General features: G+C 40.6%; 1 protein-coding gene across 6 annotated transcripts in view; it reads left to right on the plus strand.

The window, feature by feature from the left end:
* Positions 1 to 23,997, plus strand: part of FILIP1 (filamin A interacting protein 1) — a 111,670-nt gene that overhangs the window by 35,122 nt on the left and 52,551 nt on the right. For 3 of the 6 annotated variants that reach the window (XR_001294005.2, XM_067294096.1, XM_013952357.2), the window contains exon 2: positions 7,964 to 8,239. Coding sequence is in view for 3 of the 6 variants with exons in the window: in XM_067294096.1 (XP_067150197.1) it covers positions 7,970 to 8,239 (270 nt within the window). In the remaining 3 variants the exon portion in view is untranslated. Of the gene's footprint in view, positions 1 to 125; positions 199 to 7,963; positions 8,240 to 8,428; positions 8,559 to 22,248; positions 22,264 to 23,997 lie in introns of those variants that run through there. The other 3 variants (XM_067294097.1, XM_067294098.1, XM_013952363.2) reach the window with 3 other exon arrangements.

Raw genomic sequence — 23,997 nt, forward strand, 5'->3', positions numbered from 1 at the left:
CAGCTAATCTGCATCACCTGCCCGATCATTTTCCAGGCCTATTCTAGCTGTCAGATGATAAAATAAATGTTTAGTAGGCTTGAACTGAAACCAGTGGTGACATTGCTGGCTGTATCTACATTTGAAATTCACAGTCTGATTTTCAATCAAAATGGCAACCCAAGGAGGGCTGTAACCCCAAGGAAAACTGTAAAATATGTAAGTATGTAAAATATGTAAAATATGTAAAGAGTCATGACAGGACCCAATGTTCATCCCTCAGAGAGTGGCTGTGTCTCCAGAGAGATGGTGAGCAAGCACATGCTCCAGCAGATGGGAGAGCAAGTCCCAGGAGCCTGGAGCACTTTGTTCCACCAAAGGTCTGGCTTTCTCCTGCAAATCTGGAAGCGTCCTGGACACAGGCTGCTCCAAAGGGATGGAAAGGGCCTGGAAGAGGACCCCTTAGGTAGGTAGAAACCTACCGACAGTTAGTGCTTCTGCCACGTCTGTTGTTCCCAGCCACTCCTTTTCAGTCACAAAGCCACTCTGGAGAATATGTAAACCATTTTCAGACCTAGATGCATTTTTGTGTAGTGGTGTCAGCTACTTGAGTTGTTCTCTTCTCAATGACTCCTGTTTGTACTTCCTGGCAGCTGGGAAGCACAGTAATCAAAATACAGAGAGAATGATATATAAAAGGTTTTTTTCTTTGACTGGATGATGATCTAATAGCTTATCATTCTTCATACCTCATGCACCAAGATGTTTTTTCAGATGAAGCCTGGGAAACATGAATCTCTGTGAAACAAGTCTATGTTACTCCTTAGTTGGTCAGCGTACATTACTCAAGCAAAAATATTCCAAGCGAGACCACAAGTTTGTCTGAAAATGACAAAGTCAATGGAATTAAACCAGCATGAGCTCTGGTCTCTGTAAATCTGTGCCATAGTTTAGCCAGAGAAGAGTTTATCTTGGAATTAAGGAAAATGGTGTTAAAGCAGTATAAATCTGACTTAGTGATGACTGGGTTTCCTCTTTTAGTTTTGTGAAGTTCTCTTCAACTTTCAAGTAGATTCAGAATGGCACCTGAATATGGAATTTTCAGAAATCTCTTTTATGCTTTAGAATATATTTATCCTTATCATTCTTATTTCTCTTTTCAAGTAAAGGAACTATTGTGAATATAACCCTTGGTGAATACAATCCATGTGCTATTATGCTCCATTGTTATAATTAGAAGACTCATTTTTAAAAGCTATAAAATAAATCTTTGATAAAACAAAAAGACATTACAGAAACTCATGCTGTACCTCAGCAAGTGTATCTGCTATAATTTTGTTTTTTTCTATACTGTTTGCTAGGAACTTAAAAGAAAAGTTCACCAAAGTAGATTAGGAAACACTGAGCTATCAGTTACTTGATAGAAGAAAATAATCTGTGTCCAGGATCTAAAATGGCCACCCCATTTTTGCCATATTATTACTGAGGACAAATGAGGACGTTAATAGGGACAAATTCTCCTTTCTCATAATTAAAGCTACTCAAGTTCCTTCTGCCCCTGAGACTCCATGCATCATATTACGAAATGAGGGAGAGACTGTGACACTTGGCTGTCCCTGGGGAATATCTTTTTTCTGAGTAGGCTCCTCTGAGCAATCCCGTGGCCTCTACCTGGCCCCAGGAGCTCGGGCAGCAGGTGCAGACCAGGGACGGGGCCGACCAGCTGCATCTCACGACTGGCAGCACGGAGCGGGGGGCGCCCGCAGAGCCATGCTCTGCGCGCCGGGGCTGCAAACCTGGCCGTGGGGGCAACGCCAGCCGGAGGCCGAACGGGGACCTTGCACCTTCGGTGCGAGAAGCTCAGCAGGTGTGCGTGACTGCGGCTTTTCCTAACGCCGGCGTGGCAAATGCTATTCCACTGCAGCAAGCAGACCAGGAGAAAGGATGAAGGCAGTAGTGTAGTTACGCACCTAAAGTAGCCACAAGGACTTTCCCAGTCTGTACAAGGATTACAGCCCTGTGTCTTGGTTATTCAAGCTGTTTACTGAGTACAGAATTGTCTTGATGGATTAGAGTACCTGCACCTCTGTGCCAGGACCCCAGCAATGACAGCAAGCAGCTGGCACACACTCTCACAAAAGGACATAAAACTTTCAGAACTCCCATGTATACCGCTGTCAAAAGTCACAAAGATCTTTTATTGTTTGCTTTTCATGTGGTGATGCATATGAGGGCAACAGAGTGGGGGAGGCTCGGAGAGTACAATGGATTAGTGCTCTGGCCTTGAATGTTCAAAAATTCAGGAAACTCCAGAATTGCTAAGGGTAGATATATGTTCCGTTCTTCATTGTGTTAGTCATTTGGTTAAACACTTTGACCAGCATGCCTGAAAGGATTGCTGGATTGATCTGCAAAAGCAAGACCAAGAATGAGGCCTGCCTCCCCTCAGCACTGAGTTATCCAGTTATCACTCAGAGTCCACAGTCTGATAGACGTCTGCTCCCTGCAGTCTCTGAGTCCAAACCGAGCAGCACTGCTCAGCACACACCTCTGCACAACACAGCCATCATTTCCTACCAACCCACATGAAAAGCTCTTGATAGTGTGATTCCTGTTCATTTCTTCTGCCAGACATATCAATAATAGTGATTATTTGCAGAATTCAGAAAAACAACCCACCCACTAATAATTTTAATCAGTCTCTGAGGTGGTATGACCTGTTGCATCTCTAAATGTTTCTCCTATCACATCCACACCAGTGAGGCCACACAGCCTTGGTTCTGGCTTTTTGGATCCCTTGGGACGAAGCCACCCATCCCCAGTTGGGGTGGTCCTTGCTGAGACCTTCTAGGACAACAAGGTCAATTTGATATCCCTATCTTCCTATCTTCCATAAGCCTCAGAAGGTATCTCCTTTTTTTGCTGTTGTTGGCATACACTACTTGCAGATACAAGCTGACTTGTTTAAATATTTTCCAGCTCTTCTTCCCATTTATAGGGTGTTTCAAAACTGATTGTGATTTTTATTTGCTTTCGTCTCCACTTGGAGCATATTTTAACTTATTTTTTACTCCTGGTGCTATGTGCTGATCAGTGATCACTGAACAGAGATCTGGCTCATTCAGCGCTTGAGTCCTCAGCAATCTCCACTGCGTAAGAGGCATTTTTGCACAGCACACTGCCCCATTCCAAAGCCTCTGAAAGATATCGTTCCCCACCATACAGTTCCCAAAGCCTCAGCTGGAAAAGAGAAATAATTCCACTTTTGGCTCAATGATAAACTTTTTTTGCACCAGTCCTACAACATATTGTTAGTCTGTCAGAAACCCAGCACTTTCATGTGATATCTTAATCAGTTAGATCGCAACTGAACTCCAGACTACAACTTTATAGCCAAAAGCAACAACTATATCATGATTGTAAATCAACTTTTTTGTTGTTTTATAACATTATTTGTATCTTTATTATTTTAAGGGAAAGTGCTATGTAGTCAAAATCAGCACATACAATTAGCATGAGGGGCTATATGTTAAGTTCAAAGAACCCTTTTGTATTATCTGATTCTAAAGACAGATAACAACAGAGTCTCATCTAACCTGCCATTTCAAGCACTATAGGGAGAAGAATTTGCCATAGACGGGGGAAAGGTTTGGAACAGCATGCGATCTGTCCTCTCCTGACATCCTACTCAGCAAATTCCTCCCAGATTTCCTAGTGATGTCAGTGAAACTAACATAAAGGTTATTTCGTAAAATCTTGTATGGATTGCGAACTTGTGAAAACTGAAGGCTCCATGCCCAGAATAACAATACAGACTCAAGTAAATAATCATAGCATTTGTCTTTTATGCTTAACAGACAAATGAAATAGAGGAGAACCTGAAGAGTTCACATGCCAAGTACCAATGCTGTGAGCACATATTCAAACAAGTAGCCAATAAGTGTTGAAATCAAGGTGACTGATCACATAAAGACTTCTTGTTCGGACTGGAGGCTGTCAGGAGAGGTTTCTAGTTTAATATGCAATATGATGAGGGGTGGAAAAAAACAGTTGAGTTAAATATTAAATGCTAAAGTCATTATAAATCATACCAGCTATTTCTTCAGGAAACACAATCCCTTCAGCAGATTGGGAATGCTGTATGATATAGAGACATGTGATCAGGGCAGACAGCAGGAGGACATTTGTTACCAGTGTTAGACTGGCAGTGTCCCCAAAAATCAATTTTGGAACCTTTGTGCAACAACAGATAGGCAAATTTTTTGGCATTTGCATGTCAAAATAAGGTCATGCAACTGCTCAGGAACTTTTCTTGTATCTCATGATGTTCTCAGAAATACAGACTGATAATGCTAAGCACTTATTTCCAAAACACAGTATTTGAGGCAAGATCACAGGTATGTTCTGGCTACTTCACACTGCTCTAACTTAGAAAAGATGCTTTACTGAGCTCCGTCAGTCTGACAGCTGCTTTGCATCCCTAGTGCTCTGCAAAATAACTGGATCGTGTCGTTGATTTTGGCCCTTAAACTCTTTGGAAATTACTGTGTGAATAGCAGAACTTGGCCCTTTATGTCATCATTTAAGCTTGAGTTCACCTGCACCTCTGGCTTCAGCACACAACACCTTTGCACTTGGAAACACGCTGGGAAAGTATCAACATCGTGACTGAAGACAGAGTAGGTGTTAACGTTATGCTCATTTTGGCAAGCTTTTACACAAAGAAAGGCTGTTAGGGGCAATGTCTCTGAGAGTAACTGAATGCCACACTTAACTGATGTAAGAGTTGGTGCAAAATAAATCTACAAGTGCTAAAGAAATTAAAAAAAAAAGCCAAAGTTTGACTGGAGGCTTCTTTTAGTGACAATCCTATTCTAATTAGCTAGTTGATATGAAAATGCAGATCAACTGGTTAAACTACTCTTCTGCTGCATTAATGACTTAAAAAAAATAAATTTGGTAGCTGTCCTTTGTAGACCTAAACTGATTTACACCATGTGAGCATCTGGCCAGAAGTTTTAGTTTAATTCTGTTTTCTACTTTAAATATACATTCATCATTTCTTTGTTAGCATGATTATAAACCTATAGTCAATTACTCAGTTTTTATGCTTCATGAATTGTTATCACAACTCCCAGAGGGATAGATGGATCAAAGTGGCTGCCTTGAGTTGTGACAGGGTGGTATACAGCCTTTCGTAAAGTCTAACATATCCAGCTAAGTGTATCTGGTTGATTATGCCATGCTTGAAGAGGATTATGTGTCTCAATTAGTCATGAGTTAAATTTAAAATTAATTGTGCACCTTCTGTTCTAATAGTTGACTCATCTTTCTACAGAGAGATCACTAATGCAACAAGTTACTAAGCAGGATCCACTGTACTGTAATAATCTGTCTTCCACTGGAAAGCATATGTAATACAGACTTGCAATATTTATTCTTAAAACATGTAGGATGTTCTACAACCATGAAGCCATTCACTGTAAGCCATGAAAAGTAGATTTGGTTTAGAGATGAATGTGGCTGGAGGCTGTGGCCCACAGGCACTCCGAAGGAAATACTCAGAAAATAGAGACAGATTGAATCCCAAGTGCTCTCTCCTGAGAGAAAGCATGGCTGGAAAGTTTAAAACCCACTAAAGTTAAACAAATGAAAAGCCCTATCTGAGAGGAAACATAGTACAATGTTTATTTTTCCATTACAAACCTGAGACCCAAAAGATTTCCTGAGCTTCTCAGGTATTGTTCGTGGTTATAATGGAGATCCGTTTTTAGAAAGCATAATTCGTGTGATTAATCCAAACTGTTTGATGAAAAACACACTGCATAAGCATTTAGGAAGTTAGAGGCCATTGTATACCTGTATCACATATTGTTTGGGTAGGAGCAGGCCTACAATGCAAGGAATCTCATCACGAGACTCTCTTGAAAGTACTGGGCCTAATTCTCTTCTTATTTATGCTGCTGGATGAATTCCACTGAATTAATGAAGTTAAGACATGAATAACCCACGATAATAAAAACAGAATCTTCCTGTTGAGAATGAAACTACCAAAATGTAAGGCTGATCTGAGCACGAGATTTGTAACACTGATTTGAGTCAAGTCAGTAGCAAGCCCTAGCAGACCCAGCGTAACATTAGCCAAGCCAATTAGTCAATGTATTTTAGGGTTTGCCGCATCACTAGTGATCCGCTGCTCTGAGATCCTTATCAGCAAAATGTGTGAAGCTGGCAATATTGAAAAGCATCTGTTTGACTAACGAACAAGCTGCAAACTAAATCCAGAGATGAATTTAAGTGAGAGGAAAGACTTGGAAGCGGAGGAATATTATTCATTAGATCTATTGATATTGCTGGGAAAAAGTGGATGAGTTTCAGGCATATAGAGCCTTCCTCAGCTTTCTTCAGTCTGTTTGCTCAAATTGTAGCTGATCTAAAACAAGATATCTTTCTGTGCAAATCTTGCTTCTCTGGTATTTTTACACTGTCTTGGCTAAACTGCGTTTAAGTCAAAAATTAAGGGACCAGAAGATATGATTATATACAAAAGCAAAGGAGTAAAGCAACATAAACTCCTGATGGTTTCCCTTGGCAGTTATATAAGCAATTTCAAGTACATTGAAGAATATCTGATTTTTAGGAGACCAACTTGATTTAAATTTGCACTACCTTACTTGTTACCTTTGAATGTGGCCTTGAACCAAGCCTAAATTCACTTTTGCCTTTTTATCATGTATGACAAAAGTGTCCTGATTTCAAATAGCAATCAAGGTCTTACAGTGTCAAACAGTGAAAATAATTACAAAGACCTACTTCAGCATAACATAGGAAGCATGACGGGATAGAAATATGGGTCCATATATAAACATGTCTGAGTGTGTTTATACATCTTTTTAATAATGATAAGTAATGAAATGCACAGTGATTAATCCATCCTGTCTTCTGTGCTGCTGCTAGTCGGTGACACAGGGCAAGACCTTACAGGGTAAATAGGATTTTAAGGGGTAGCAACCCCCCTGACCAGGTCTGGGAGGGGAGAAAGCAGAGAGATGTTTATAAGAGAAGACAAAAGACAGACAGATTAAGCTAAGGTGGGTTTAATGTGAGGATACTGAATGGCACCCTGTAGAGGGAATCAGGTAAGATGGCTGTTTAGGGAGGATGATATTCAGAAAGAATGATGTTAGCAGCTGTGTTCTGTGTGAAACCAAGGCTATGTTACTTACAAACTGAAATTTTGGAGAAGTCGTGAAGGACTGTGTGGATCCTACCCGTTTACCTCTTACTGGTGTCATGCCCTCTTGAGCTCTGTTTTGAAAGTTCCTTTCAACTTTCCTTTACGGCACTTGCAGCCTATTATCTCATGCAGTATTTAGCCCAAGATGGGGTTTCCTACCTGCTTTAGTCTGCATTCCCAGGTTTTGTTACTTACCTGGAATAAAACCAACGCTTCACTCAGGGAAACTAGCATGCTCCTTGTATGTCATGCATTATCACTCCACTCATAGAGAGCTTATACTCAAGGAATATGCTTTTATAAAACTAATTACATTCCTGTCTCTCAGCAACCCTTATATTAATATAAGGTCTGCTTTAACAACCTGTTTCTTTTTGTAGTGACGAATTGTGAACAATCAAAATGATGAGTGATGGAAAGGAGAACCTGGAAAATGTTCTTTGTCATTTCCCTGCATCATTTTAAGTTCCATACATTGTAACTCATATCAGCATCTTGGCATGCTGACAAAATCTGGTTACCCTACTTTAGAACTCTGTTAAATTTAGAATTAATGCTCTGGATTCACTGTCTGCCACGTACAGAACTGCTGAAATAGTTGAGCCTTCCACCCTCTTCCCTTGAGCTTGATGCTATTTTTCAGCATTTAGAAGACTGCTGTTCTTCCAAAAGACAGTATTTCTGCTGTAGCTTTTTGTAAGTAATTTTATTTTTTTATAAAATGCATCTTTATGTTTTTCTTTCTAGATAGGGATGAGATCCCGAAACCAAGGTGGAGAAAGCTCGTCTAATGGGCACTTCTCCAGTTCCAAGCCTGTCATCAGCCATGCAGAGAAGGAAAAACTTCAGGAGGATGCCAAGAAAAAGAACAAACCTCATCAGAAGGAAGATGAGGTCATGGTATCTGCAACTGTCAAACGGCACTCAAAATCACCTGGACCTAGTGAACGAAAGAACAAGTCCATAGAGCTTTCTAAAGCGGACTTAATAAAACTCCTCAGCATAATGGAAGGAGAATTGCAGGTAAATCAAGCATCTTTTCTATGATATTTTCTCTGTATCTTTTTATTTTTAGGTCCTTCAGAAATCGCAGGTCTCAACCCTGACATGCAAATATAAGGGAAGGACGATAAGGGGAGAACAGCGCAGGGTGGTGTTTAATGGAGCAGTCACAGTGTTAAGTACTGCTTCATTTAGTATCTCTCTCCGCAGCTAACAAAGCAAGAAAAATTACAAACACCTGTTAGAACTGACAAAGAAACATGGACGGTCCTGAACATTTAAAAAGAGGCAGAATACAACTCACAGGGGAATATGTTTGGAAAAAAGACAAGCAAATACAGTGAGTGTAATTACTATCTTTAAAAGAAATATTGAAGGGAAAAATCTAGAAGTCATTAATACGGAAAAAGAGCATAAGATGGTCTAGAACCCTCTGTGTATTCAGATGTTGCTCAGGGCTCAGCCAATCTCTGCCCATCCCATCTAGCTTGCAGTGTTCCTTGCCCATGCGCTGTGGGGTGAGGTCCTGTTAGTTTTCCTTCTTGGCGTAGCGTTCACTCAAAAGATTTCTCTGTTGTCCTGGTTTGCATGTTTCTTCAGCCCAGTAGTAAGTCACCTATGGCAGACAGCCTGTTTTTGTGCTCGCATCCCCAAAGTTTCCATCCAGTTTTGAGGATTTTCTTTAAAGACGAATCACTGAACTCTCAAGAGTCTCTGCCTTCAGGGAAATCGCAATTTCAAAATAAAGAGCTGAAACATGGTATTTCAAAAAGTCGAAAGGAAGACTTCTGACTTTTCAAAAGTGTTCCCTTTTTGTCGTAGAACTGCTCACCAAATTTAGAGACTTTTGTTTGCACTTTAATGATATTTTTCAGTGAATCTGTGGACAAGCTGAAAAAAACCTGCCCAGCTCTTGTGAAAACAATTTATGTCCCAGTCCCTTCACTTCATAAAAAAACTTGTACATGTTACTTGTTAAAAGGTGCAACTAGCACGCACCTTCGGTTGTGAATAGAGTCGAACCTGAATAGAAATGTATCATACTCATGGTGTTCTAGAAGATTTACCCTGAAGTCACCTTTGTGGGCTAGAAAGGGGAGGCAAAGAAAGTCACTAATGTGTCTTAAGTGGTAATAAATTTGGTCTTTTTTCTCTGACTGATTCTCCTGTTCAATACAAGGCTCTTCACCTTAGTCTTTTATTTTATAGCCAAGCTTTACAACCATTAAAGGCTTGCTATTATTCTTCTGTAGAAGATGGAGATAGCTGACATCTGCACTGTAGTATGGGCTGAAAATGTTCACCAAGATAAAACTTCCATTGTCCTGGACAATACTTTTATGAGTTTTGATATGTACAGGTCCTCAAGAGAGGTTAGACCCTACTAAAGCTTACCTAGGTCACAGGATTGTGAGGACAAACATGATCATAGCTGTAAAGTGCATCTATTCTTCTGTTCCCTACTGCTAGAGAAGGAAATGAATCATGATTCTCTTAATCTATAGAATTTTTTATGTCATCTCAAAAAACCCCATCTGAGTTGTTTACTGGTACCTGTGTTGAACCGTTAATGAAGTAGGCAAACCAAAGCACTTTGGCTTGAGATGAGGGCCTGACTGTGACACTACAAATGAGGATGAGCCAAGAAAGACTCCAGCCAAAGTAAATACTCTGGTATTACCTCCTGGCTGTCACAATGACCTAATACACTGTGTCATTTCATGGCTTTTCATTTTCAGATATGTGCAGTCATCTCTGGTGGCTGGCTGGTGTTTTGCTGGACTGCCAAATCAGACTGCGGGTTTATTTTGAAGCTGCTTCAATACCAGCAAAGCAAACATTATATAGGCATATGTGAGAAGATTTTGTTTTGAGAATAAGAGCAGGCTGTACCTGTAGGGTCATCCAATATTCTGGGAAGAAAAAAATGCCATAAAATATCATGACTGTTTACTCAACAGCCATGAACAGACAGATCTTATGTCTGTACTACCAAATGCAATAGTGTGAAGCTACGTCACACACTCTAAACAGCTAGCTCAGGAAAGGGAAGTAATCTAGTCATGACAACCATGGGGCTCAGCAGGATAAATTGGTAATTTATACATAATCTTCATATGCTTAATTTACTAATCCCATACTCTAACAACACAGCAACCACAGGCGAGTCCTTACTTTGGGACCTGATCTCTCAGGTCCTAATTTTGAAAGATGAAAGTGCTATTAAACTATGAAGACATGCCATAGCAGTGATTTGTATGTCTTCCCTTTTTTTTTTGTTTTTTTTAAGTATAATGACCTCGGGTAGCTTGCATGTGGTTTAGTTTTTAGGGCCAGGTTAGACCCTTTGCTTTATCTGTCTTCAAATTTCCTGGCTGGACCCTGAGCACTTCTTCAGATAAGAACAGATTTTCATAAACTGCTGTGGTCACCATAGTCCAGGCCTTATTTTGTAAGTAAACAAAAGGAGCAAAAAAGTATATAGAACTTGCAGTGATGAAAATGTATCCCAATATACATGGCAGGAGAGTTCTCAAGAACAACTTGGCTGAAGAAGAGTGAGAAACAAATGAACTCATGACAGGAATTGATTTTAAAGGCCTTACAGCTCAATAGAACATATTTTCTCATGTGACATCTCACTGCTTGTATAAAAAAGAAGTGTTTACGTGGTCTTTAAAGACATATTGAATGCATAGAGGCATAAAAACCCCATAAAGGTGTTTCCTTCCTATACCTGGAATAAAACCCTAATTTTTAAGTATTACAAAACTGATTTGAACACAAAAGTTCAAACACCAGTAGAATAAATAGGAACACAAAGGTACAGTATTAATTTGCCTGATTGTCACAGTGATTTCAGTCAAACCAAAAAGTAAATATTATTAATTACAGAGCAATACAGCAGCATGGATCTTTACAATGAAGGGATAATCCTATCTGTGGCTCACAGATTTTTGTCCAGCAGTCTGTATGTTTGTTCTGGCAGGAATATATTCCCTGTACACTTTCTGCGCAGCAGCCATTAATCTACAGCAATGCCAACACTGTTTTTCAACAGTTCCTGATTAGGGGCCTGAAAGGAAATGAGGAGCAGCATCTATACATTTTTGCCATTTACTCTCCTATTGCAAGTTTGGAAAATAAAACAGTAATAAAAGCACATTTACAAACACAACATTCCACTACTAATCACTGGATCTTTCAAGAAAAATCATTTCTGAGCTAGGTCCTGTGCCTATTGCCAGACAGATGTCAATTTAAGCTTGGGACACAGTTTCCTGTATTTCACACTAAGTAAAATGGCAGCAACTTTTCCACTCAAAACCTTGTTACAGTCCGTGTGTTCGTGCATTTCTCTGAAGTATGTGTTAAAGTGTCAGCTGTAGGTTTCCTCAGCTGTGGGTGTGAGGATGTGAAAGGGCAGCATCTTAAAATGTGACATCTTGGAGAACAGGCAGTATAAAATGTGAGTTAGATAGAGATTAATCACAAGACACAGTTTCTGAGAAGTCTTCAGACTTCCAAATGGTCTAATGTAACGTTGGTTTTGGACTTACTTTTGAAGGTGAAACACTGTGTAGCAGTTATCCAGAGGTAAACCTATTTGCTTGACATCCCTTCTTCAAGAGGTGAGACCAAATGACTCCAGTGTGAAGAAGCACTTTCCTTTTGCATGTTTTTATTTAAGGCTTCATTTGATGGTTAGCCTGAATGCCTGTGTGTGGTGTCAGACTGATAGCTCCCTAGGAGGGAAGCCTATCCCTGCCTGAGGAGGCCAACATAACCCATGGCAGGGTGCACTTCACCATATCCCCTGCCTGGGCTGCAAATGAACATTTCTAGCTGTCTCCAGTTTGATCTGGTTTCTCTGATGAGGTTGCTAGTCAGCAAATCATTCTAGGCATTGGACTAAGACTGCCATGTTCTGTCAGGATGGCACTGGTTTTAATGTATGAACCTTGGGATGGTGTCTGGCTAGGTGAAGGAAGACTCCCTGAGACAGTCAGAGCATGTTAGTGAGCTTCAAGCCAAAGGCTCCTGGAGCAAAAAGACCTAGGAGGCCTTTTCTTAATGGGGTCCTAGAATAAACCTTTGTTATGCTGGGGCTTGTCCCTCTCAGCCATCGCTGGCCAGCCTTGCTGGCCTGTCATGGGCTTGACAGCAACAGAGAACCCCTGGACGCTCCTAGGAGTTAGTAGGTTAGGCCATTAACTGCCTTTGTGCCATTTATTGTCATGCTGCAGATTGCACCGGTGGCTTTGCTGGGCTGCAGGAGGGGTTGTGCTGAGGCAGGCACAGCGGGGCTGGCTGCTGCTGTTGAAATAGGGTCACTGTATGAGGAAGGAGCTCTTGTTTGACAGGACCAAGAGGAGCCGACCTCCTGGCCTGCTTGGAGATTTTCTCGGCCTTTCAGGGAAGGGTTTGCAGGGGGGAATAAGGAGGTCTGTTTTATTCTCTCTGGTCGTGTCCTTGGGAAAGACTTAGGTACCAGTGGCTGTACCTCCTGCAATCCTCTCTCATAACAAACTCAAACAGTGGGCACCTTCATATATATACAGAGTATACTACCTGCAGCATGCCAACATTTTTAAAGATATGGTACTGTTTTACCACCTGCCCTTCTGTCAGAAAATTAAAACTTGTAAATATCAAGGAGGAAAGGAAAATTCTTTACTGTTTCCCTTTCTCTGCTTTCTATTTTCTTCCTTTTTTGTGTATCTACAGATTTTATTAATACATTTTATTCTATAATCATTTTTTTCTCTTTCCTAAGATCTAGTATTCTCTCCTCCTTTAGCTTTCCTTCCCTTTTCCCTTGTTTTTCTACTCATGACCCTTTTCCTTTGTCTACCATCATTTCCTAACTCAGACTTTCTCCATCCTCAGACTGCAAATCCAATCTCATGTCTCATTTTCCTGAGAATCTTGGACATAAAACTGTGGGCAATGTGCTGTAAATCAAGTCCCACCCTCTAATACTTTAGGGAACCACTTTGTTTAATTTCTTGACATTTTCATGAATTCATCAAGCTATGTCTTAAGACTAGGTAGGTTGTTTACCTTTACTACTGCTATTGGGAAATTGTTCCAGAACAATAAAACTTTATTAAAATTTATTTTAATTTCCAGTCCTATTATGATTATATCCAGTGAAAATCACACTAGGAGCCAGCCTAGAGTGAAAATATAATGATACTGTGCTGAATCATTGTGCTATATCAAGGGTGCAGATCACCTTTTAGATAAACTAGCTCTCCTCTCTCCCTGACGTCTAACTCCTGATGCGTTTGTAAAGAGCAGTCTTACGCCCTCTGAGCCTTTGTTTTGCTGTGCTACTTTCTTTTATGTTTTAGTACTGCTTTCCTTCAGCAAAATAAGCTTTCCCATTCCTTGATTATCTCTTTAGCAGCACCTGTTATGCCCTGGCTTCATCTTTCTTAAATGTTTGTAGCTGGAACTGCACAGAGGATGGCAGGGGAGATCTCACGGGTGCCTTGTACATTGGTTTTGGAATTTCTCTCCCTGTGCTGGAAATGGCTTTACCCATCCCTCCCACTGTTTGTCAGTCTGACTGAAATAAGCAGAGAGAGTTTCACTCTGTAGCAGTAGTTGTATTGCTTTTCGCTCTGTCTCTTTTTCTTCTTTCGTGTAATGCCTTGAGCTGCTTTTGTTACCAACTTCAGTTTCATGAGAAGCTGAAGCACCACTGTGATAGCCACCTAGCTATTGCTTAGTTAGAAGTACTGTATCAACTCCTATATTTTTCCCTCAGTGCCTTTCTTGATACTCTTGAATTAATATTATTAAATATTGAATTGCCTGAAAGATCAAGCAGGGAATATAGCATAGATGGGTGGGTGGAAAACAGAGGTGTTACTTTCGAGTATTATTAAAGTTGGAAGAGAAAGCTGGGACAAGACACTGTGGCACCAGTCCAGAAGGATAACAGAGTGAATGAAGAGGAGGGAGTTTCCAGGTGGTCGTTAGCAGTATCTCATAGTTTGAGAAACCAGTTATTTGAAGAGGAGCTTGAGTGAAAAGAATAGGTAAAGCCAGAGAAAAGTTCATAAAGAGTAGCTCTGTGTAAAGTCTTTTTAACTGTGATGGCTTGTTAACTGGACTGAATGAGTCCAGTGTATCACACAGATGAGCATATCACACAGATGAAATTCAAATTCTGTTAGAGAAAGATCTTGGCACATACAGTGCAACAGAGAAGGGGAGAGGATAGGGTTAATGTGAGGAGGGAGAGGTGATTTAAGGAGAATGGAATGAGAGGAAAGAGGTTGGGCAACAGAAGAAAAAGAGTGTAAGGAAAGGGGGGATAGAACAGTGATAAATGGAGCCAGCCCAGAGACATGGGAAAGGGACTTAGAAAAGACAAGAGAATGAAGAAGAAGGTGGTCTCTACAGAACAGCAAAATGTCAGCATTAAAAAAGTCCCTGAAAATGTCTGGCATGAGAATATTGCTACAATGGGTTAAAAAAATTCTCTCTTGTCTGACTGACTCCTTGCTTGTTTGTTTGTTTCTATTTTCCTGGTGAAGCAGGCTTTTGCAGAACAAAAAGTTCTGTTAAGTTAGGGTGGACTTCAGACTGCAAATACTGCCTTCTGTTCTCATTGAATATTTTATAAGCAGAGATAAATTTTGTCCAAAATAGCATGTTTTTTCTGTAGCATACAATCATTGCTGTGCAAAGGGCAGGGGATACCATGCAAGGTACGCAGGGTGTGTATAGCAACTCACAGAAATTATGAATTTTAAAATTGAACCCTGCAGCTTTCTGAGAGAAAAAAAGATAAGACACAGTATACTGAAATTAAATTGGGTTATTCAGGCAATTTCCTGCTTCCTCTGAAATTAAGGGCAGAGGTGCTATCAACCACAGTGACGATAGCTGTCCCTTTGGTAATAAAACTGCTTTAGAATTATATGTTTTTTAAAGTAATTCTCCTAAATAAAATGTCCCTGTCACTGAGCAGCTGTAGGCAGAATACCTCTTTCACAAAGAAGTTTTAACATCCATCTCTGTTAATGTCTGAGCTGTAGGCAGCAGAGATCTATCGTATCATATAGGCAGGGAGGGACAGAAGAAGGAGGAATAATTGGCAGGAGTCTCTGATCCATTGAACATCTCATCTAGAGTGGAGGGAGGAATATGAAGAGACTAATTTTTGGAAAATTCTTAGTCTTCTGTTCAAAAAGGAATAGTAAGTACTGCCACAGATAGTTTAGATTTTGGTCTTGTTCCCACTGGGATCAGTACTTTTAACTGATCCTCCATTGCAATCTTTTTCAAATTGTTTTAATCAACTGATGTAATTTGATTTTTTTTCATTTACTTAATAGAAATTGTATCTCAGTGTAACAGTAATGAGTAAGTCTACACCCTTTCTCATCTTCTTGAAAGAAGGCTCACTCTGTGGAGAGAGTACGTGGCCAACCCTCTTGCAATAAATGTTAGATCCATGGGTACTCTAGCTTTAAAATATCTGGGATTCTTGGGAGAGCTTGCAATGAGCATATGTCTTATGTGTCATAATGCTGTCCAGTACTCTGAGTCACCGGTTGTTAATTTAACATTTCAGTTGTAGCTGACTCTGTTTTTATTAACTTTGCTGCCCTAGTTGTGTATTTATTAAGTTTGTGTCTCCCGTTCTCCAGCTGAACATCAGATAACCTCTGGAGAGCAAAACTGATTGTTTCCCATCCAGAAATGAGTTTTAATAACAGCAAATATAAACCTTCATATAATAATTGTGAGAACATGATTATTTGAGAGTGTCTTGTTTCTAGGGTTTAAGGCTCCACCTGTTGGTTGATTTAAATGAGAAAAATGTAACAGATTCACATAGAAAACTGCTGGCCCTACTGAACATCCTGTGTGTTGCCACATCTTTGCAAAATTGCTGGCTTAAGTGTAGGATTTTGCATGATGTCCAAAATAAAATGAGCTCAGTGATTTATATCTGAGGTCTTTGAACACAAAGCAGCAATGCCAAACTATCACCCAAAATGCTGCACTGTCAAGACGCTGTTAAGTGTGGTCCTTCTCTAAGACAGAAGTGGTTTGGATTTTGCAAGCGAAGTATTTCTTATCCTGGAAATGATTGTTTTTCTTAAAAAAGAAAATCATTTCTTCCATACCAGCAAAATTAGTGGAACGATTTCTGACTAACCCAAGTACAGTTACATAGTAACTTTCAGGTAGTTGTTGCCTTTGTGTTTAAACAACTTAGAAACAGAAATATTGATGCAGTCGAGTCTATAATGAAAAAACATTTTGCCAGATATTGGCTCAGGCGTTCTCAGCAGCTCAGGCAAAATGGCATTTTTGAAGGGCTACAGAGTTGTTCCTGGGAATGCAATTGTGGGGGCCCAAGCGCAGCCATGTGGCTCCACTTCCCTCGCTCCCTCTGACTATTTCTCTGTTCAAATAACTGGCTATGAGGGTAAGTGCTGGTAAGCGTTGTAATGCAGTCCTGGTATTCTTGCACATTCATCCGTCATCAGCGACTTGAATGCACAGCAGTGGAGCCCAGAGCCATGAAAACCAGCTTGTTGAAGCCAACAAAATGCTTGGACAAGAGAAAGTTATGTATACAGTTTATTACGCATGTATATACACTCATGTCTGTTGGTATCCTGCTCTGAGTTATGCTAGAGTCTCCGCAAAGGAGGCAGAAGGATTTCCTCCAAGTTCATCATTTTGACGGGTAGGGCCCCAGTGGCACCAGCTTGTCTCTTGCTCCATCCCACTAGACGCGTGCTCATTCCTGCCAGAAGAAGCTAGATCATTGCAGAAAAAAAAAGTGTGTGTGTGTATATATATATATATATATATATATATATATATATATATATAAACTAGCTGAAGTTCAGTTCAGAGCACCTAATTTCAGGTGCTTCAGTTCCTTATACAGTCAATGATACACTTTCAAAGAGCAGTTTGGGGAACTTGGGTTAAATGAAGGATAAAAATATCCTAATGGGGATATTTTCAGTTTCCCATGTATTTCAGCAAATTGGATGATAGTCTGGAAATAAGTAAAAACAGATGAAAAAGAAGAAAATAGAGGAATTGAGGAATAGAGAAAAACAAATAGAAGAAAGATGATATTGATGTCACAATGCCATAATTTTTTGTAGTATTCATGATACATCCCAGGGTCATCCGAGGGTCTAGGGATCTTGTATATATTCATGAATTAGATTTCACAGCATTCCTGGGAAGTATTATTTCCTTTATGGAATGGGAACTGGAGCATGGTCAGGTTAAGTTATATGTGTTAAGCATGGGAAAGAGTCTATAAACAGAACCTGGATCTCTTGAGTCTTGGTCCAAGCTGGTTTCCGTTATATTAAGGGGCAAATGATAACACAAGAAAGAGGGGGAAAAAATGCTTTTTCTCCTATTACCCTTTCATCATTTATCTTTTTTTCTTCTGAAATACGTGGTAACAGATCATGAAATAAGTCCTGTTCACAAAAGGAATACAACACCTTACTACCTAAGCAATAGGAAGCACCTACTTCCAGCAATATAAACATATCTTAATGTGGGTGAAATGTGCTTCAATTTTAATGATTTCCTGTATCACTATAGTAGCTTATGATCTGCCATTCACCTGGGTCGTGGCAAGCTGCAGATCATTTCCTTAGCATGAATAAAGCAGAACAGGGACTTCTTCATTGGGATTTTCCATGTCTGGTTTGGAGAACCAGGAGCTATCCTTGGCCTTCGCAAACACAGTGGTGACTAGGGCTCTGCCAGCTGGGGAGTGAAGAGACCTGAAGTTGCTCTGTTAATTATGTCATTTGTTAGGCTGCACACTGCAACATGTAGCCACATAGCGGTCCTGAACTGTGAATACCCTCATTTGTGCACTGTTGATGAATCTTGCTGCTGAAGTGTCCAAAAAGGTGTTTTAACAGATGTTACTTCCTCTCCCCGCTGGCTATTTGTATCAATCTGTGGTCTCTGCTTGCTGCTGGGCTTCACGTCATGTGCAAAATGTTACTATACAGTTAAAGTTGGCTAAAACATAATCTATATAACTGGATATGGTAAACCCTGAAACAGTGAGTTTTGCCATCGTGATGCATTCCTGAAGCCAGTACAGCATATCCCAACATGCAGATTTGTGCGCATAACTGACAGTGACCTCTGACGTTGGTCTCTCTGTGCTGACTGAGATCATGATACTGAAATTCTCTGTGCTGCAGTAACTTCCCCATGATTTGATAACAGTGAGCAAAGCTCTTTTTCAGTGTGGAAAGACAAGAAATGATATCCCAGACCCTAATAATTCTGAAAACATCAAGCAGTGCGGAGTTAATACTTCTCGGGGCCTTGCCATGGGAATTTTCTGGCCGCGGCCCAGACTACAGATAATTAATTATGTCAGTGAAAGGCTCTGGTGGCCTGTTTTCTTCAGAGAAAAGTGACATCATCCACGGAGCTCTCTGGCAATAAAGCAGAACAAAGCTGTGTGGGCAGGAAATAACAGACAGATGTCTTCTAGTGCTCATTTGATCTGTTTTGAAGCTTGCTATAAGAAGTAATATACTGCTCAATGCTGCTTCTCCCCAGCTCTGCAATCTTTAGCATGGACTTTTTTAAACATAGGAGGCCAAATTAATCTCTGATGTAATTCTTCTGGAGGCACTTCAGAGGATTTATGCAGTGGATGAGTTGGTCTGTTATGTACCTCTCCCTCAGTATTGATTTTAGAAGGACTTTCTGTGCTATCACTATGAGATAACTCATAACAAAATGAAACACACTGTATAGCTCCAAAGGCTCCTTACAAGGTCAGAAAGTTGTGCACAGTGTGAACAAGAGAGGACAATTCTGCTTCATATCCCCAGAGCCACAAGAAATAGCGTGCATTTCCTGATACATTTCAGTAAACTTCCGTAAAAAACACTGAAAGTCACTTTTTGTCACTGTAGTCATCTTTTTATTTCCAGCGAGAATCACTGACATAGGCCCGAGTCCAGAAATGTTAGAAGAAATCAGATCAAGTGAACTCCACAGTTTCAAGTGTTAGGAAATTTAGCTGAGATGAAAAGCAGTCTCTTTACCCTCAAAAAATTATGTGTATATGTCATTAGCCAACATTTTGTATGGCTAGAATCATTAGGTGAGTGAAACAAATAAGGCTACTTCAGATATCTTGTATAGGAGTGAAAAATACTTCTCAAGATTTTAGCAAGAAGGGGCTTTGGATGATACAATACACGGTAGAGTATCTAACTTCCCAGCTTTGTAGCGTGCTCTGTACACTAAGTACATCTAACCCTGGAAACAAGTTTCTACCCAGTCACTGTAGCAGTACGGATGCTGCAGTTAATGAAGCAGGTTATTAATAAAAGTATCACGCCAGCTGGCAGGGGTAATTTTTATTACTTTTTCTATTCATAGTGTCACAATACAAAATGAAGAAAGTTTGCTTTCCTTTTAATTACTTACGTTTCCTTCTAAGGTAAGAAAGAAGGGAAGTAACTGGGTCTAAACCTTGTAGATTAGCATTAGGAAAGTTTTGCAGATACAGGTTTTGGACTACCCCTGCCTGAAGGTGTTGTCTTCATTAAATTAATGTAAATGAACACTCCATAATCATCCTCTGTGGCCTCTAATGGGAATGTTAGGAAACAAGTCTATTCCTGTCCTGGCTGTGACAGAGCATGAGCATGCCTTGGATAGTGCCGAAAGCAGGATGAGAACATCCTCCCGGTTTCCTTTAGAAAGATGCCTCCATTATGATGTTTGTTAGCTCTAGGTGAGAAGTTTGCAGAGTCTATTGGAATTTAGGAAATCAGCCACTGGTAAGACACAACATTACATGGGGAACCTGTGACCTTATCTAGTTTCTGATCCAGTATGGAGCAGCTGTTACACTATTAATAACCTGAGCTGTGTGAAATAACAACACAAGTAATAAGTAAAGGCCCCTATCTGTGGTTTGATAGTTATTTTCTTGCCATTAAGCAGAAGAAAAATATGACTTTATAAACATTAAATCTCTGCTTCCACTTGTGTAGGCATAACAAAGTGTCATGAGTATTAGAAAAGAAATATTCAAAAGTAGGAAATATCAGAACTTCCAAATATTGCATAAATGTATTCCCCATAAACACTACTCATGGCCCTGAATTTTCAGAACATTTTTCTATTAACTGAGAGGAGACTCATCATGTTATTGAAGAATTTAGATTGCTTTGAAGTCATTAGATATATTCTAAATCAATCATTGAGCCATGAAGGGAAATAGTAACTGATAAATAGTTTAGAGAATAGTGTGTTGTAAATTGTCAGGAAGGAAACTTATGAACAAACAAAATTCAGGAGAAGAATTTAGGAAGTGTACTGGCAAAGGGTCTTGACTTGGGTTTTACTCTCATCTGACAGTGTTTACTTTGAATCCATTCAGCCCATCCTGAATACAACTGAAAAATTTTGCAATTTAATAGATGCCTTCCATGAAACAAGTTTGATCAGCTCAGTCCATTTCCCAGGTGACAAATGGGCTATTGCAAAAATGCCCCGTCTAGTGGGTGCTAAGTTTTGTTAGCAGTCTCAGTGGAGAGGCCAAAGACTGTGGGAATGGAGAGAGGACTCTAGTAACTTGGCAGGGCAGGGCACCGCGAGGAAGCACGTCCTGATGCTGGCGTTGTGTAACAGTCTTTCCATTGACCGGGAATCTGGTTGCTAGGTTGCCAGTCCCCTTTTTACAAGCAGCGGAGTCATGCTATTGTTTTCTCAATGTTTTCAGTTTTATGCGGAGACCTTTCTAAGTCCTTCCTGTTTCACTTAAATATTTTGCTAGGTACGTATTAAAGCACAGTTTGGAGCTCAGACCCTACCCTGCTCAAGCCAGCAAGGGGAAAAAAAAAGCCATTCTCTTTTAGTCCGCCAAAAAGTGATTATTTCACCATAGCCATGCAAAAAGCAGCCTCACTTCAGCTTTCTAGCTGGGTGGTTAAAACACACTCCTGAGAAGAGGAAAGCATGAATTTGTATTTTCCGGGTGGAAAAAGATCTTGAACTCAGATCCCACATCTTAAGTAAGTGCACTAATCACTAGCCTGTAGAGGAGGTGGAAAGGAGAGAGCCAGAAGCTGTGTGTGACAGCAGAGTTTTATGGAGCTTTAGCCCCTCTATGGACCTACTAGAGATCTAAGGTCATAAACCTTTAGATTTTGGCATCTCTAGTAAGCACTAAATGAGACTTATATACAGTTGGACATTACAAATTCTCTATCAATCAGCAGAGACAGTCGAAGCAGTTCCACCAATGGAGTCTCCTAAGCAGGCTTTGCTCCTAGAGAAAATGCCCATGGACTAACACCTTTCATCATATCAGTCCTTTTATGCTTTTCACCTTGAGAGTATTTCTGAGTGACCTGTTCATTAATCTGCCTTGATCACTGCTACTATTTAGAGAATCAGTTATTTGAGGACACTGTATTAACAGAAAAGTGTGTTTATTTTCCAGGAACCGACAAACTGAATGTTACAGATAGAAGCTTAGCTTAGAGATTTCTGTAGGACAATTTAAGTTATGAAAAAGCTAAAAAGGCACAACAATTTCTATAAAGGAAAATGCATATGCTTTCTGAAATCCATATCTTGCCTTTAAAGAGCTTCTCTGACTAATTGCAGTCTTCTGGACTTTCGTAAATACTTTTCATTTGTTAAAAGCTGTTGCAATATATGGTCATCTTATGTCTAAATAATCTCTATCATCAGAAAAAAAGTGGAGTTCAGAGATGGCTTTCCTGTGTCAAAACACGTTATTCTTCTACCAAAACAGCTAACAACTTCAGTCTGTGATTTATATCCAAGTTTACTTCCAATTTGAATTCTCTTCCTTGTGTTTGTCTTCTAGTGTATGCTTTATGCTAAACATCATTGTAGTTTGAGACAAAGGAGACACCTAAAGTAGATGTCCATCAGTGGGAACACTTTGCCAGGATGGTTCCTTCTTCCTAGCCAAGAACGCCCCACTTTGAGCCTCTCATACCTCTTTCCAAGTACGTGTGTTGATGTAGCCCGAGTGTTCCTCCACAGGATTATTCAGACTTGTTATCTGAAAATGGTCCTTATCCTGAGGTTTAACATAATGATAGTTGTTCACTATACTCCGAAAGAAAACATCTCCATGTCAGTTCTCATCTAGTTGTTTCAGTGGAAAATTAGTCATTTGAAGGAAACATGAAATCATGAATTATACAAGCCTGCTGTTTCAGCATATTCCCTATGCATGTACCTGAGGAGTTTCAGAGAAACTAATTGAAGTTTGTAAATCCTGAGGCTGATGGGAAGTTACGATGTCACCTGTGTCCCCGTGAATCCACTCTGAGACAGGGTAGATGCATTTCAGAATCTTTCTGTCCCTGGGCTTGTCTCTGACCAAAAAAAAGCAAATTTCTCTTCAGTTTATTATTAGCATGAGGCCCCTTTCTTGCTCCAGTGCTTCCTAGCAACCTGATGTGGAGTGTCTGTTTGTTAGTTTGCTTTTCACAAACTGTTATCATAAGTCCATGGAAACAGAGCACTCAGTGAATTAGCCGACACCCTTGAAAAGATAATGATATGAACAACAGGCCAAGTCCAGGAAAGGCACCTCACCACGCGAACAGCATGCAGATCACCACGCGGGCTGAGCACGAGGTGCCCAGGAAGGGGGACGCAAGTGGGAGCTGCCTGGCCATGGCGCTGGTGCCATCCCAGCTCTCCGGGGCTGAGAAGCTTTTCCTTGGCCTGCACAGAGAGTTGTCTCCGGTCGGAGCTCCCAGTCCTGCCTGTCTTCTGGAGTTGAGGGTGTCAGAGCTTTCTTTTAAAGATGAGGCAATGAATAAAGGTTTCTCTCAGAGCTCTGAACCGAGGTTGGATGTCCCCTCCTTCCCCTTTCACGGTGTCAGCTCCTCTGTTGAGCGTCACCAGCTCCCCCAGCTCAGCACCTGCTGCGGTCCCTTGGGAGCCAAACCCAGAGCTTCCAGCAACCTTCCTTAATGGTCAAATTATCTGTGATTTCAGTGACTCTCTCCTTCCCTCCTGCTACATTTCCTCCATTTGAATCTGCAATGATTAACGACTAACAAGGCTGGAAATAAAGTAAGCATGTGCATAACTGAATAGGGGTTAGGGCACTCACAGAGAAGAACAGGGTTTGGTCCCTTTGTCATTTATTATTATATTAAATAATTGTTGCAGGGATTGGAGTCCAGCTCTTCACTCTCCTGAGTTATAGCATTAAATAACCAAGCCTGCGCTCCCTCTGTTCCCTTTCTCTGGCCCTGTCAATGTTTAATTATGCCGTGCAAAGCACAACAGCCTCACCAGGGTTTATCCTCCTTCCCTCCCAAACAGCTTAGGGGCTGAGGTCTGTCCCTGAAAAATGGCATGTATGTGGCTTAAAAATGTGCTCAGGATCAAAACAAATCACTGTTTCAGCATGTTGAAGTTGTGGCCCCCCCTGCACGGGACAGAAGGGGCTGCTCCTTGTCCCACTGCTTTGGGTGCCCCTGTGCACAGGGCTCTCCCCAAGCGCCAGGGCCCCTCCTGCGTGGCACGCAGGGGACACTGACTTTATCCATCACAGCAGGACACAGATACAGTTTGGATGCTGAGGGCAAGATCCTCAAAGGTATGATTTAGTGAACTCTGCGTAGGTGCCAACAACAAGGTTTGACCATTTATTTTGGCAACCTAACTTAGTCATTGCAGCCCCTAAAAAGTTGCCTCCTGGTCATAGTGAGGTGATT

Source organism: Apteryx mantelli, chromosome 3, assembly GCF_036417845.1.
Source record: "Apteryx mantelli isolate bAptMan1 chromosome 3, bAptMan1.hap1, whole genome shotgun sequence".
In the NCBI taxonomy this organism is placed as follows: Eukaryota; Metazoa; Chordata; class Aves; order Apterygiformes; family Apterygidae; genus Apteryx; species Apteryx mantelli.